General features: G+C 31.7%; 1 protein-coding gene across 5 annotated transcripts in view; it reads right to left on the bottom strand.

Moving 5' to 3' along the window:
• Positions 1–17,534, bottom strand: part of LOC130891862 (peripheral plasma membrane protein CASK) — a 378,618-nt gene that overhangs the window by 34,576 nt on the left and 326,508 nt on the right. For all 5 annotated transcript variants that reach the window (XM_057796917.1, XM_057796915.1, XM_057796916.1 and 2 more), the window contains 3 exons: positions 7,492–7,683; positions 5,973–6,137; positions 4,527–4,595 (listed from right to left, as the gene is read on the bottom strand). In XM_057796917.1, coding sequence (XP_057652900.1) covers positions 4,527–4,595; positions 5,973–6,137; positions 7,492–7,683 — 426 coding nt within the window. The remainder of the gene's footprint in view (positions 1–4,526; positions 4,596–5,972; positions 6,138–7,491; positions 7,684–17,534) is intronic.

Genomic DNA, 17,534 nt, shown 5'->3' on the forward strand with positions numbered 1-17,534 from the left:
TATCGTATCCAATCTCATTTCATGACAGCCATAGCTGCACTTCAGATTAATGTCTGCTTGAAGTGACATCAAGCTTTATCTATTACAAAAATGGACTGATCTTCCACACGCTATAGGATGGAATTAAGCCGGAGCTGATGATATCTACTTTCCTCCAGATATTCACTGTCACTTCCTATATGAGTTATCAAAAGTCGCTGTTCTTCGTGAATCTACTTCTAGTTTTAAACTTTCAGTAGATTAGTAGACTGCTGTAATGGATGTGTAAACCAATTATTGTTCAACTGTATATCTAATATTTTCCCATAACTTTCTAATAGTAAGTTTTTCATTTTTTTTACTATTTTCCGAGGAAAGCCCCGTTAAGTGATTATTTTTCATTTTTTTTATTAATACTTAGTTCCTGTTGTGTTAAGTAAAAGTTAAATGAGTTTGTAAATTATTTGCTGTTGTCTTCGATTGCAGCATTATTGACGATTGCAATATTGGTACGGAATCCTAATAGTGTTTTTCATATACAATTTATACATATCGACACATGACATTTCTGATATGCTTTAGCAACGATTTAGTGTTTCTGTACTGTAAAAATGTCTTTCTCAAATATCCGTGAATATTATCTGTATGTATTGATGTTCTCGTATTATATTCTACAATAGAAAACTTCACAGTGCCGGTTCAGTATCGATAGTGTAAGCAATGAGGCAAGTAGAGAAAATGTGTATTTCTGACATTGGAAATTGTCTCAACGAAATGAAAAATAACTTGAAATCACAATTTGGAGTTGAAGCTTCAATTAATTTGAGATGCTACACTTCTAGTGCTTTATATTAGCAAACTTTCGAATTAGTTATATTTATCATCGAAAGGAGCTTTCTGGTATTGTTGCTGAAATTTCCTATTGATTGCTTACTATTTTGCCAATAGACTAATGAATGTTCGAGGGATACAAAATGAATAATTTCTGGGGTATTATTATCATATCAGGTGGTTTGAAAAGTTGGACTGACGTGTATATGATAAGAGTACATTTCATCCACTGTTACTGAACAGCTCCAAACAAAATACGTTATTTTGGTCGATTCTGAGCTCGCACGACATCCATTTTGTACAGTTTTCTCATAGTCAAATATACCCAATATGTCCAACGGTTGATTTTTCTGGCGCAATTTCCGATTTTTACCACAAAGCAATGCTTTATTATTATTTTTTCCTTTTCAACCATTTGTTCAAATCAACAAAAATCGTTCCACTCAAAATACTATAAACCACAAACTAATAGTACGACAGTAGTGAAATTCCTTTTGAAGATAGGGTTAACTGGAAATCATAAGGATTCAATTCTAGTAGCATCTTCTAATTGAATCGGTTTTTTTGAACCCGCGTAAGTCCATTTTTTTTAGATTTTCTGATTTTGGTGGTTTTGTAGTCTAAAGAATACATCGATTTTTGTTAAAAGAGCGATTTTATCACGAGTGGAAATGGGTCAAATTAGCATTTTTGGTTTATTTTAGAAGGGCACAAGTCCAAAAGAATTTTTTTTTAAAGGCGTAAGTCCACTTGCTCTATGGATTCTGTTGTCTGATTTTTGGACTTTTGGATTTTTCACCTGTTATCTGCAGTCAACTGTTATTGCTCATTTTTGTCTAACCTCCAAAATTTTATAGTGATGTTACTAAACATCCTTGTATAGCCTTTGCAGGCTTACTTTACAGTTTTAATAGTTTAGTAGTTGTAGGTGACAGGCTAATGATTGGAAATATTGTAATAGGGAGTAATTTTTCATATTCATGAAATAACTGACTCATCGCGGTTTAATAAGTTCACTGTTCATGAGGTTACATCACCTGAAATAGTTTCAGATTTCAAGAAATGGCAAAATGGGTTTTACAAAAAATCGTGTGTATCATAAGAAACGAAAGGAGAAAACACAGATAAGAAGAATAAAATGTACTTTCGTTACGTTTGTTTATGAATATAAGTTAAGAGGATGACCCTACTATAAATGGTATTATTCATCACAACTTTTTACTGGCTAGTACAAAACCAGATACTCCCTCCCCAAGGTCGAGTGCCAATAAAAACTGCAAAGATGGAAGATATTAAAAAACTGAGAGCCTACATACCAGACGATGACCCATAAATCAGAAATATGGCCTACCTACATCTTCATCTAATTTTACTATCTTTTTAGTAAATTGTAAACATTCTCTTACAATAAAAATAACAGTTCTTGATTTATTTTGATCTATTTAATGATTTTTCATCTCCTTGCAGCTTTATTAAAAAGGGCAATAGTTTCACATTTTTAGAGATATATAACTAAATTATGGATAAAGATACAAGTGTAAAATTTTGAATCCTGTTGTAAATTGAATTTCTGTTGACATTTTTTTAAACATGTATGTGAAATATTTTGATTTAAACAGTTTTTTTTTAATTTTCCGTTTACTTTCTTGGACTTACGCCCGTTTAAAAAAACCAATTCCTATCTGTCACACCACGAACTTTTCTCATATGCATAGGAGGAGTCTGTGGAATTGAATGAAATTTTCCATAACATACTTTTTATCTACTATATGTAATTTCTACACTCTAATGTCTATATTATTAACTATACTTCAACTAATTATCTAAATTTAATATATTTTATAAAACTAGTCATCATAATCTGCTTTTTGAGCCTCCCCAACTTGCTTTTACCTCTTCCATCTTTTCCATTCTTCAAAAATGAATCTTACAGATTATGTTCATGTCATTAGTTTATTTTCTTGATAAAGGCCAATATTTGTTCAAAATATTTCGAGTTAAATTTATTAATGTGTTTATTTATTAAAAATTTTATAATAGAAGTACTCTTACATATGATTAGCATCAACTTGTTACTATAATATGTGAACAGATGGACTCAAGGTGACGCGTTTCCTATCACATATATTTAATTTATTATTCAAAATTCCTCCTTAATGGACACAGCGTCCTCTGAAAATGACTTTTTCATATTTAAAAAAATTACTACCATCAAACTTCAAGCCGGATACATTGCAAAAACATGAATTTTGTCAAGACAGTAATACACAAAATCTTTTACGATAATTCAACATTAGAGGGTGAACAATGTATCAAGGCTTGAGTTTATAGATAGCAACCTTATAAAATATGCTTGTTTGAATTACAAATCCACCATAGAATTGAACGTATTAGGAAGGCCGTCAAGCAAATGTCTTCGCCTCATACGTCATCTTCGCATTCGCAACCATTCACACATCTTCATACAATCTGCACATAGTCGACTACCTTCAACCTAACTGTTTTCAACCCCTTCACCATACAAATTATTTTTTCATCTATTTCAACGTAAATGATATTTCTGATCACCTTATCTAAAAGATTTTCAAAACGCGAACCATCGCATTTCTTAATATAGTTGTGCAAATATAACAAAGTTAATTAAGTTTTCAAATTGATTAATGGCAACTTATGTCGACGCTTCAAACACTAGATGACTCATGTTATTATAAGTTGTTGGTTGGCTTTGTATAATTATCTCATTTGTGGGACGATATAAGACTCGCGAAAGCGTTGAAGTTTGTTTTTCATTTATTTGTGTCATAAAATTATGATGGGAAAACGGTGAATGAAGCTCTAACTTCCGGAAAATTATTCAAATTCTTGTTAATTATTAAAATTAAGCTCTTAAAATCCAGTTGCATAAGAGATACCAAGAAGTACTGTCTATGGAGTGCATTTTTAATTTGGAAATAAAGCATAAAAATTGACTAATAGCTATAGTATATTACATACCGAGCGCGGAAATTGATGTTCAACACACGAGTAAGAATGTTTACGAGAATGTTTCTAGCGTGTTATTATATATTATATATATTTTTCTCGCAATCCTCACAAGGGGAAGAACTTTCTTTTATTCACATATTTCGAGTTTCTAATTTTATATTATTTGTCATTTTAAGAACTGATCATAGCAGATATGATACATCGATACGTCTTTTGAGAATTTCTCGGTCAAAGATTCAAAGTTGTATTTATAGCCGTCTGTGCGATATTTCGGGACGTGGATTCCCTAATAATTCATCATCACTTAAAGCGATATCTATATTTTAATAAAATACAGACCCTTTAAAATCGACAACAATAAACTAGATCTAATAATATTAGATATTCACCGACACATTTTAATTTTAGAATTCCAAAACAACACAGGCGGAGAGAGTTAAACATTAAATAAGTTTGATAATTGAATTATTTGAATTTTTTATTGCGACCAGAGAAAGCGACCAATTGCGCGTGATTTTCCAGAAACCTCTACAGCCCTATAGTCGCCGAACTTTCCAAATCGTAGCTACTACAACTTTCGTAGCCACTACATATATATCTAGACATTTTCTTACAAGGTCAATATACGGATATCAATTATCTTGAGTACAATTTTAATTGAATACAAGTTGTTTTTGTATAAAAGCTTATATGCCAAAATAAATTCAATGTAATAAATAGAACTAACTTACCTCGCAGGGTGGTGGTGCACTTCGATACGAAGGTACAATTTTGAACGTAATTGACCCTCGGGCTTCCCTCTGTAAAATAAAGAGTACTATTAAACCCCAAGAACAAGTTATGATGTAATGGAGCACAGGAGGGTGGTTACATTAGAATTTTGTTTGGGCGTTTCGTATAAGTGAATAAACTCAATAGCTGGCCTGTCAAAATTAATAGGCTTGAGATTGAGTTTTTTCTCCCTAGCATGAATGCCTTTTTCTTAGTGAAGTTATTGAGTATTGCTTCGAAAGTATATGGACTGGTATTGGAAAAAAGTTTACAAGATATATAGAACAAATGTTTATAGATTTAAAACCAGCTCTTAACCTAGTATTAAGAGAAATAGTCACGTATAATAGGCATTGAAAATAAATGAATAAATTAGTTATATTTTAGTTCTAAATGAGATGTTAAATAGAAGACAGGCAGCTACTGAACTTAAAATACCTAATCAATATTTTAATAAATGCTCTGGTGATTTCAAATTTATTCCATGATCTGAATAAAATACCCCCAATCTTCTGAAAAAATGAGCCACTGTATCTATTTACTAAATTAGTCTATTAGAACCAGTGTTTATGTGCTACCATTTGTTCTATACAGGAAAATATCGGCTAAATCCATTACCACTCTTTGGAAGGGAGCACCTACAACTGCTGCATATTGTATCGTGTTCTCTTCTGATGCTATTTACGATACATGTTTCTACATCAAGACTCTACATCTTTTCCAGGAATATCCTCATGATATATCCTTATTTACTCTAAAGTAACCTCCAGAAATCTCATCATGCATTTCAAGCAGGATTATGTCCCTCTTAGACTTCAGAACAATCAACCTAGACATTTTAGATTTTTTATAGGGATTGTCCTATAATCGTTTCAGTAATTCCTTCTGAAAAGTCGAAGTCTCCCAATGTGTCCACATAGGTTTCAGAGTTTTCGTTTGATAAGTTTATCGTTCCAATGTGGTCTTGGTCGGACTTCGATTTTGCATCTCTTCAAATCATCATTATTTCATCAGCAGTCTAGTCATCTGCTTCATTAGAGGTTAGTCTAATATTTAGAATACTTATATTGGACTCAGTAGTAGACTTTACATTGTTCTTTTAAGTGAAGTAACGTACTCAGTGTTTTCTTAATAATTCTATCACAATTTCACTCAGTAATGAAACGCTACTGAATTTTTAGATCGAAAACCTCAATTAATGAATGGTCCAAAGCATATATTAGGTGATAGTATTTTTTTTGTCAAAAACTCTGTTTAGTTCTAGTTTACAAAAATCCGATAAAAAAAATAACCCGCAAATTGAGAATCTAATCTCATTGTAACATTCAGTATTTAGTGAAATTCTTCTCAAATTAGAGTTAATCCTGTTTTATTTATATACAATAAGAAATCATTGTTATACGTACGAGAATTTTTTGAAGCGCGTTGACTGATTGATTCACCACGGGCATACCATTAATTTCTCTGATTTCATCTCCGACGTGTAGGGTAGCTTGTCTATGGATCATCCCTCCGTGCATTATCCTAGCTACAAAACATTTCCCATCTTCGTTCATTTTCAACGTGATACCCTATAGTGAAAAATATTAATTAATATTTTTTGGAATATTAGATTAGAGAAAATACAAAAACGGAATAGACAAACAAACGGGGTGCTAAAATATTATTGTTAGAATAGATATTATAAATTTGAGTTACTGTCCAGTACAAAAAACCTAACATTTCATCTTTTTCCTTTCCATCGATATTTGCTTTCAATGTTTTTTAATTGGAAATCTCACTCTTCTTTCTGGGCAGAATTCAATCTTCTATATTAATATTCTTGGTGATTCGTTATCTAGAAGCCCTTCAAATTAGATGTTGGGATAAATTCTTCTTATTAAAAATGCTTTCACACTTTTGGTACTCATGATTTAATGTAAGTTTGTAGAAATTCATCATTATGAGCAGTATCATTATTGTGATTAATTGCAATTTTGTCTTCAGTTCCCAATGAGAAATGCGTTATGTCGTTTTTCTAATTATCCTGGGTAAACCTCTTATTTGGTGTAGGTATGGAAAAGACATAAAATAATTGTTCTTATTAGAAATCTAGCTCTTCTATCTTGGTAGAACTGAACCTTCTATAAATGATTTCCATTTCTACTCATTCTTGGCTTAAATCTTTTTGCTGCGACCTCTTCAAATTAGACGAATTAGATGAATTCTTCTTATTGAAGTTGCTTCAATACTTTTGATCTATATGACTCAATATAAGTATTTGGATATTCAGTAAAATAACCAGTATCATCATAGTATTATCCGAAATTTGGGCTTCAGCTCCCAATATGATTATTTTAACGTTTATGTCCTCTTGTATCTCCTGGAACTTGCATTCTGTTGTTCTTCTAGTTACCTTGGGGAGCTTCCTGTTCAGGTGCACAGAATTTCAAACTCTCTCAAAGTCTCGTTATTCTTTCTGGTGTAAGCATTTTTATATTTTAATTCTAATTTCGCTCTCTAGAAAGGGAATTTTGAGAGGTTAGATTGGTAACTCTGATCGAGACTGGCGTCAGACAGATGTAGACAGAATATAAATCAAGATCATTTTGATCCAAGAAGGAAGTTTACACTGGGTAGTAAATAACCTACTATAAATAACTCCTCTTAGTACCCGTTCTTAATCTTAACCTTCTTAGTATTTCCTTATGGGTTTCTCGAATTAGACGTCGGTATGAGAAGTTGCTTTCATATTTTCAGAATATATGATTCATTATATCATAATGGTTACTTGAAATTTGTCCTCAGCGTCATTTTTTTCTTTGATTTAAAAGTTTACCAAAGAAGAATTTTTATCTCGATTCATTGTGGAGTTCCAACTACAAGTAAATGAAAATTGGTGTGTTTGGGTCAAACCGAGAAGATCAAAAAATACTTTAAACTTACCATTGGTTCGTCAGTATTTTTCTGAAATTGAACGAGTCGAACTCGTGTCACGTTTTCCATCTCAACCTCACCATTCGCGCCGTCCAGATCGTCACCTCCATTGAGGTATGGGAGTAAAGGTGGCGGGGTGACTCGTATTGCGTCTTCGCTGTACACTTCGTGGGCCACCACATCGTGAGCTTGAAGAAGGGACTACAACAAAAAGTATATTTTCAATTTCCGATATTAAGTTGAGAGAGAAACAATATTCAACAAAGATATTTAACCTAATAATTTTCTTTTAAATCGGCCTCTTTCAGAATTAAAAATAATTATTGATTATATTTGTCTATTTTCAAATGAATTTACTAAGATTAAAAAACCTAACGAGGCAAAAAATATCTATCCTGATATGAAGCTATTAGATTTGGATTTTACAACTGCTACGTCTTTTAAATACCGTCCACGAATATCCCGGAAAACCCTCATGAAAATGTATTATGTCTAATAATAAAACTCCCCAGATTATTATCATTTTTATCGTTCTTCAAGCGTATAAAAGAGAATTGATGTGACAAAACCAAAATTAAATCTGCCGGTTTTTCCTATTTACAAAATGGCTTTTTCGGGGTAGATGAACATACAACTTAATTAGTTGCACAAAATTGAATCATTTTCACGGAGGATAAAGATTTTTGAATAAAAAATAAAACTGTACATATTAGAGCGAATATAAGGCTAGGTTTGGTTAAAGAGCAAAATAAAAGAACGGCTTTTTAAAGATTTCGCAAGGATAATTAGCTATCTGTAAGGTATGTACTGGGATCTCTTAATGGTGCTCAAAAGTTCGGTTAGATTGAAATCGAAACGGTGTTTGTATATCTTCAAACGTAATCCAAATGATTCAAGAAAGAAAGTTTTTTCCGTGCATTTAGGTCACAGTCTTCTGATATTCAAATATGTGCTCTTCATTTATCACGAGGGTTGCTATTAAGTTTGTGATTTGAACGCATCAATTGCTTCTTCAGGTGTAGAAAAATACTGACCTCGCAATTGATTTTTGACCTGCGGGAATGAAAAGAAATCATTGGGTGCCAAAGCTGGACTGTAGGGCCGATTACCCATCAATTCGATGTTTTGACTGTTTAAAAATGTTTTTGTTTGAATTGCTGTGTGAGAGCTCGCATTGTCGTAGTGGAGAATAATTTGCGATTGGTTTCACTGATTTTTGCAAACAAATGCTGGTGTACCATTCAAAATTGACCATTCTATATTGCTCTAGTGGAACGGTGTTGACATATCCAGTTGTTCCGAAAAAACAAACAGCCATTTTCTTCGAAATACTTAGTGTCACGATCTTATCGCCGTCTTTTAAAGCACCGCGGTTAAATTTTTTCAGCATATCTTTGCACCAATCGACACGAGTTCCTTTTTGAGCGGTTGTCAAATTTTCCTCATTTTCACAGTATGTCACATGACGACCTTGGAATATCAGTTTACACAGAGCATCGATGGTTTCAGCCTATTTGGGACGACTTTAACGAAATTCATCCTGTACCGAAGTTTCACCATGATTGAATTGGTAAAACCATCGACATTCGATGACACGAGATGGTGCTTCATCACCAAAAGTCGAAGCGAGCTGATTGGCACACTACTGTTGGCTTAATCTACGTCATAGAAAATCATCGCGAGTGCACGATTAAGTCCATAAGATATTTGACGTATCCACCTCAGTGTTGCCATATTTCAAAACCTAGTAAAAGGAGAAAATTTTAAGTGAGCAATATTATGCATATTGTGGTCATATTTCAATGCTGAAAATACCGCATTTGTAGAAGAGTTTGTTTTATCTCGTCAATGCACTTGTCCATATATATTATTACATAGTAATGAGGAAAAGAAAGTTAAAAGCCTCAGAATAAATGTTAGGTTTCTCTAAGTCCCCTGTTATACATGCGTATTTTTCGGTATGTTCCCGGAATTGTCCAAAATCTGCCTATACTTATTCCTTAGTAATTAACCACACTGTACGAAAGCTGTTTTTTGTTATTTCACACATTTGGATTGTGTTCTTGATAAACCTTTTTTATCAAACACGCTTTTTTAGCTTCCCTTTATGTGAGTTTGTCCGTGAACTTGATTATAACTCTCCTTTTTGGCTTATTACTGTTAATATATCCCGTCACTTTACTTGCGTTCGGTAGTCGAACGGTCTAAGGCGTCATTCTCCAGATTCGCCAGCCGTGGGTTCAAATCCCGTTCACGATGTAAAAAAAATTGTCAAAAAAAAGTGACAAATTATCACTGCAAATTTTCTCTTTACATCGAAACAAATTTTACAATAATCTGCCCTTTGTTGAAGAATTACTATCCTACCTTTATCAGTATTACTTTATTTTCACACCTTAAGCTTTATTATGTTGTTCGAGAATAATTTTAGATTCTTGCGGCCTCTGTTAGAGATTTACAATATTAATTTTTATAACTTTAAGAAACATTTTATTTTTGACAATAAATCTAAAACTAAAAAGTAGAAAATAAATATAGTTTAAAAAAAAAAAATAAAAAACACGCTTTTTAAGCACAAAGAAATAAAAAATTAATTGATGTGTTTCAAAAGAGTGTTTTTCAGGTTTTTTAAACTAAATTTATTATCTTTTTGAAGAGTCGTTTCACTTATTCAGGAAAAGTTTATATTATACTAACTATTGATTTGATATGAACATGCATGATTTTTGTGAAGGCTGTAAAAGTGAATATTTGGTTTCCAATAATCTTAAGTCAATATTTTATTAATTATTAATAATTTTAGTTGAAGAAATCGACACGTAACAAGCTGTTGCTTCAGTTTCGTTCAAGAAATAATAGTACAATTTCGATTAATCAACCTGCCACTTATTTCCAGTCAATTAAGTGGAACAGAAACACTTTTGGTGTTTGCCCGAATAATTTTTAGAGATCATTAAATCCGTATTAATCTGCCACTTTCACTACGCTTTAGAAATAACGATGATGAAAGAAGCATTTTTGAGAGCTGCGAGGGTTTTTTATACAACAAAAATCGAGAATATCTTTGTTGACTAATGTTCAGCTTTGAAAAGTTATCAAGTCAGATTATAGAAGTTTTTTAAATTCTTAAGGCAGTTTTTAATCGTACTTGTGATAAAAATTGCAATTGGGTTTGTTTACATGTTTTACAACAGAATTATTTATTTTTTTGTCGTTGAAAAGTTGTAACGTACTAGTCATATAATAACACATGTTGCATGATGCCACTAGTTGCGTGATTTTACGTCCACTTGTGCAAATAATTTGGAGTTTAGTATGGATTATGTTGTCTATCCAACTCAAGCACCAACTAATGGATAAGAAAACCATTTATTGAAATTTAAAATTATTCCAAGTTGAATACTACAAATAAATAGTGATACATTCAGATACAGCCTCAATTATCTCCGAAAATGCTTGTACGATTTTTATAAATTTTTGTGCACAAAGTTTTGGGGGCTGGTATTATGGGGGTATTTACTTTGTTGTCAGATCTTTCCTTTTTCCGGAAAAATTTGAACTTTGTTAATCCTTAAGAAATACGATTACTTTTTATTTTTATCTAATGTTCCCTACAACTATATGCCATATTTTCGGAGTTATAGCTACATTTCCGTTATCTAGCTGAAGTTAAATTAATACATGCTATGACTGCTAAAACAACAAATTTGAGGTTTCAATGAATTATTATTGTTGTCACAAGTTTATTGAAATTCACAATGGATTGTTTATCTGAAATAGAACGAATCCCATAACAAGATCTATTGTCAGTAAATTAGGAAAAAAGTTTAACAAAACTGGTTCAGTGAAAGATTTATCCCAATCATTGTACAGGAAAACTGCATCAACTGAAAACAAATCTTTAGATTTTCTGTTTTTGTCCTATTAGAAGACGATCTAAAACTTGAGTAATAGACAAATATCCAGGGAACTTAATATTTTGCAAACATCTGTAATGATAAGAAATTTCATCCATACAAAGTAACGTTGGTTCAAGAGTTGTCAGACGACGATTTTTAAAGACATGAAGAGTTTAATGACGGAAAAATGTTACAATCGAAACGATTAAAGATTTGTCTTCAATTGTTGTAGGTTTTCTGCGACATGATTTGGATAAATATTTTACTGCACCAGTTTCGTTAAACTTTTCACTAACTTACTGATACTAGACATTGTTACGATTTGTATTAGCACATAAATTATTGGAGAATATTTAAATTAAACGAGTTTATTCAATCGTAGCCATCTAAATGTACAATATTTAATGTAACTTTCTAAAGAAAGATATCTAGGGTGATCAATTTCTAGGTGATCAGAGTTCATTATTTTTCCGGAAAAAGGAAAGATTTGACAACAATGTAGATACTACCATAATACCGGCCAAGACTCTTGTACACAAAAATAAAAACGTAAAAACTCATAAACACATAAAACTCACTCTGTATAGTGAAAGGTAACTCTGCCATAAAGAAGTAATAATAAAATAACAAAATGGTGAAAATTTTAATTTTTGTGTTAGATATTGTGCTGCTCATCACCTTGTGGAGTAATATCATCGAAGAGTATGAATTACATGGAATTAGGAACATCATTAGTCCAACCCTTCTGAATGTTATATTCAGCTTGTCTAAAAACTGTAGCCCTGATATAGGTAGATCACCATCAGCTGATTGCGGATCCAGAACGAGATTTAGGTTTTCCAACGTCGCATTCAATTTTCGGTGGAAATTTTATTATCTTTTCGTGTGTTAATTCTTCGATGATATTAATTTTGTTATAATATATTTTCTAGATGTTTGATAATTATTATGAAGCAGTTATTAACGATTTACCCATTCACGCGGATTTTGCATTAAGTACTGTAACTAAGAAGCTCGCTAAATAGGTCCCTAGGCCTCTTCAGCTGCAATCGAATTCTAAAATCCGAAGAATTCGCTCGGAGTCTTTCACATTTTTTATAAATGGCGGAAGCACCTTTGATATGTTTTTTTAGAACTAGGGAGGGTTTATTTTTAGTATTTCTTCTAAATAATTTTCTATTTATCTGTTTCTTTCGCTTTTTTTTGTTGTAGAATTTTATTTAAGTATATAAATCATTGGTGTAAGCGAAAAGAAGGAATTAGTATGGCAGAAATTATATTTTTAAGTAAATTATTATAAGTTAAGTGTATTGTATAGTGTGTAAATAAATTAAGAATGTAAGAGACAGTATTTATTAATTGACCCAACGAATAGGAGTTTAAATAAATACGAAAAACGTTACAGTACAATACTATTAAGCTATTCTCATGCTGTAAAGCCAAAAAGTATAAGAACCGTAAAATCCAGTATCCTATCACCCCCTATCAATGAATCTGCTTATGAGAATTGATAGTAGATAGCCTTTTAAAAGGAATAATTAACTTCTAAAATAACTGTGTTTTTACTACAAACTATCCTTTCAATATTTCCTTTAACTGTTGAGACACGACCCATTTAAAAATATCTCATTTTAAAAACTGAACGTGTTGTCACGTATGAAAAACATGTCGTGACTTACGTGGATTAATTTCCGTATGTTTTCGATCAAATAAAATATCCAGAAAGATCCGCACACATTTTTTCTACGTGACGTGTAGGAAATGTATTTAAGTTTTTCGTCACCAAAGAACATAAAATGATGACAATTGAAATCCCATCTTGAAATATGTCGTTTTTTCACAGATTCAGAGAGAGCCCTCACAAAATTATCGATTTCCTGTTCAAGAACTTTATTTTATTTACAATTTATTTATAACATCTGAAATATCGCATAATTTCATTTCGAAAAGTGGAAGTTGAAAATTTTTGATTCGCAGATATTTTGTATCTATAACTTGCTATTAACTAAGTATCGAAAAAACCGTCCTGGAAACGATTCTAAAAACGATACTTAAGTTGATTGGAACACAAAACAGAATCATTCGTATAACGGTAACTGTCCGGTTGGAACACGTAATCTCTATTGCGCAGAATCGTCACCATACCGAGGTCGATTTTTTGATGGGCTGGAACAAATCTATTATTTAATGCAGTGTATTACCATTGAGAATTAAATGATAATGTCAGTTTGATAAAATAAAGCAGTACATTTTAAAAAGTATCATCCGATTTAAAAGGCCATAGCTAACATATCTTGATTGATGGATTCGATGGCTTCTATAATATGGTTCTCTAGTTCAATTGATTTTTTTCCGTAAAACATCGTTAGACTTTGTGCTAGGGTCTACGTATCTACGCCTAAATATCTACCGAATTCAGTGTTTTGTTTTAGTTATGTTCCAGAATTTCTGAGTCCGGTCCTATTTTATTGTATTGATAGAATGAAAAATGCGGCGGATGCGCAAGGTATAATTCTCAAAAGGACCATTTAAATTGTTTTTTATACAAAGCGGCAATTTCTTTATATTGTTTTTTTTTCACAGTATGTTGTGGCCTTTTTATTTGTTAATGGCAAATTATATAGCTGTAACATCAGTTATTAAGCTGATATCATGTACACATCGGAAAACTAAAAATTAAAAAGTATGTTTGACTAAATAAGTGCGTTAAGGATTCGATTACTAATAAGTAATAAGACTTACGGTATAGTTTAGTGTATTTAGTGAGGCAGTAAGAAACGCCGTGTGTATAAATCCACTCTACCGCTTAAAAAACTGTTGGAATAAATAAGAAACTACATTATATTGGGGTCAGGAGTGGCATAATTGAATAAATAGGAAGAAAAATATTACAAAAGAAAGAATATACCATAGCCTTGTCTTGAGATTCGAAGAGAGATCTAACTATTGAGTCACTCTATTTTATTCCCATAGTCTTGTTACGTTTTCCAGTATCTCTTTAAGCGAATTGCAGAGATTATGTAATTTGGGCAAGCTTCCAAACTCTCGAGTTTACACGATATATATGAATCCAAAATAATAATGTTATATAACGATAGAAACATACATATATATTGATCCATTCCAAATCCAAATAATCTACAAAATCCACGTTGTATTCAAATAAATTTTCAAGAGAGAACAATTTTTAAAGTAGCATTGTACCTATTAGTTATTATCTTTATTTGGATGACGTTGATAGAAATGGTATCTAGTGGTTTTGATGTTATCATTTACGTGATTTTTATTGGTCAAAACTAGAGTTGTTCCTCTTTTTTTAACATTTTTCAACTCCTAGCAATCTTTTGGTTTTCGAATAAATATATGATATTGTAGTATCAAACAGCAGAGTTCGATAAATTTTTGGTTTTTCCTATAAAATAGAAATAACAAAACTTCTCCTTAACTGTTCTTCCTTTTTTAGAAGTAATATTGCTTTTCAAAGTTTATCGACCAAAAAATCTGTGTAAAACTTCTAATTCGTCGACTTTCCATAATACGAAGAAGCATTAGGAGTGTTTAGACGAAACTATTGGTCTCTCATTCGAATCCAGTTTGAAAATTGTTTTAGTAATTACTTAATGTTGTTCGTTTTGTCAGACTTTGTAGCAAATTGGAATTAAGCAATTATTGAGTCAAATAATTTGCAAAACTTTGAGAGAAAGGAAAGATATTTTTTCCTACTCGACGCCGACAAAATAGGATTTGTTTTTTTTATTTCTTCGTCTATTAAAAACATAAAAAACTTAGTGAAAGCCCATGGACCTAAAAATATCTAAAACTTTCAACTCACCGACTTTTATAAAAACTTTTTAAAAAGTTTAACGATGTTCTATGATTTTGATTCTTTTATAATTTTACGGTACAAAGAAGCATTAGAAATGGTTTTGAGTGAAATGAAACTGAAATGAAAAGTGAGATATCTAGAAGACTTCGTTCAGATTAAGAGAATCTATTATATCCAATTCCAAGTAACTTTATCAAACTATTGGAAAACGTTTTGAAAATTATTCGAAATTGTTGTTCATATTTCTATATTAAGAAATGTAAGAATGTGTAATAAAATAGAAATACATACTCAAGTATTAATTTAGTAAAACTTTTCGATACATTAAAAAATTAGTTTTCGTTAAAATGGGTAAACATCTCATATTTTAAGTTGTTAAAGGGTGTACAACCAATAAAAACCCAAAATGTCAACGATTTTTCATCACTTGGACTGACCGTATCTGTGAATTTGGTTGGTTCAGCATAGATCTTCTCTAGGCTTACCACTGATAATGAGTATCAAAATCCTCTAACCACTTTTTATGAATTCCGCTAATGTTTGCGAGACTGTTTAAAGCCACAGCTTGGTGCTTTCATACTGTGAGTCGTTCACGCTAATATCTCTTTCATATTTGGTGGTATCAAGAATTGTAGAAGTTTTATCCTCTATAACATGATTAGTTAGGTGGTTTAATCTATAATGTTACAAGGATCTATCATCATGATATGCTTCTTGATACTACGTTGTCGTCCTTATACTCACACAAAATTATCACCCAAGTCGTTACATATGGGATAATTTGCTTCGAGGAGTATTTTTAATGAGACTTTAGAAATGCTGTCGTTCGATGCCTATGATCATATTGCAAAAAACCATGATTCTCTCTTGCAATAAACACTCAAAGAAGTTTATTACATAAAGCTTGTCATTATTTATTGACAGTTTTTACAACTATACACAGTGACAATAGAATTGTTAGTCTCAAAAATCAATTTTCACTTCTAATTCATTTCTAAAGAAACCTTCTAACGAGGCTGGTGCCAGAAGTACCTGGCCTGATCTAGAGATGACGGTAGTTGCTTGAAAAATACCATTGTATTAGAAAGTACACACAAAGTATTATACAGCAAATGCTTCAAGTTTGAAGACACTACGTTGTTCTGGTTTTTTTTTTTCAGCCATCAATAGTGAACGTTTTCAGTGAATTTATAAACATGGAAAAAATTGGTCATCGTTATGTGACACAAAACTTTTATTTGAAAGACATAAGCCCAACCAATATAAAAACTGAACTTGATTCTATTCTTAGTGAGACTGCTTGTTCGTTATCAACAGTAAAATATTGGATAGCAGAGTTTGAACGATGCTGTACCATTTCAGGCATTTCAAAATTGCTGTAAATCAGATATTAACTGAAAATTTGAATGAGAAAGTTTTTTTTCCAAAACTTTTGTGTATCACGAAATTGCTGTTCGAGTTATCTAAACTACAATAACGGTCATGCGTGTGGGCAAATATAGAGGCACTGTCACTGTTTGAGTTTTGTAGGACATTTTTAAGAAATTTTAATGATCAATTGTGATTAAACGAATGGGTCACCTTTGCTAATTATCATACTTTTTTGAAGAGTAACCAGTGATATCTAGATAAAATGAATATTTTGTAGTAGCTTTGTAGTAACTTTCACCTAAATATTTTGAAACTGATTTTAATTATGGTAAATCAAACAAAAGAGATGCCTTGGTATTCCAATAGATCATAAAATCAAAAAAATCGATTATGAAGTTTCATAATTTTGATAGTACAATTTCTTCAACTTATCGATTTATGTCATAACAAAATCCGCGTTCCTTGGCGTATAAAGGTATTATCTTCTGCTAAACGAACTCATGAGCGGTAGACATTTAAGGGTTACAAAGAGCCTGCCATTCAAATTATAATGCGTGATAATATCTTTAAAGCCTTCAAAGGTGTCTAATGTGCTCATTTTAATCCTCAATTCTATCGTTTATCTCGAGATTTTATGGAGCAACTAGGTCAATCAACATGTTGTCAATATTTTGAATTAACCACCTAGAATTTTCAGTTTACATGATTTATTCTTTGAGTACAAATCAAATAGTTTGCATTACAAGCAAAGTCTTTTACGTATTAACGTAAATCCTACTTCTAGGAATTCATTGTTCGTTCTTGTGAACTCAGTCATATAAATGTACGACGTCTAGAATTTCGTCGTTTATTCATTTGAATAGATGCTACAGCTCAAGTGGGAAAACATTGTGTGTAACCTACCATTAGGGAATTTACAATGGATACATGTAATAATGGTCTTAGGTAATGTGTAT

Source organism: Diorhabda carinulata, chromosome 3, assembly GCF_026250575.1.
Source record: "Diorhabda carinulata isolate Delta chromosome 3, icDioCari1.1, whole genome shotgun sequence".
NCBI classification, from domain to species: domain Eukaryota; kingdom Metazoa; phylum Arthropoda; class Insecta; order Coleoptera; family Chrysomelidae; genus Diorhabda; species Diorhabda carinulata.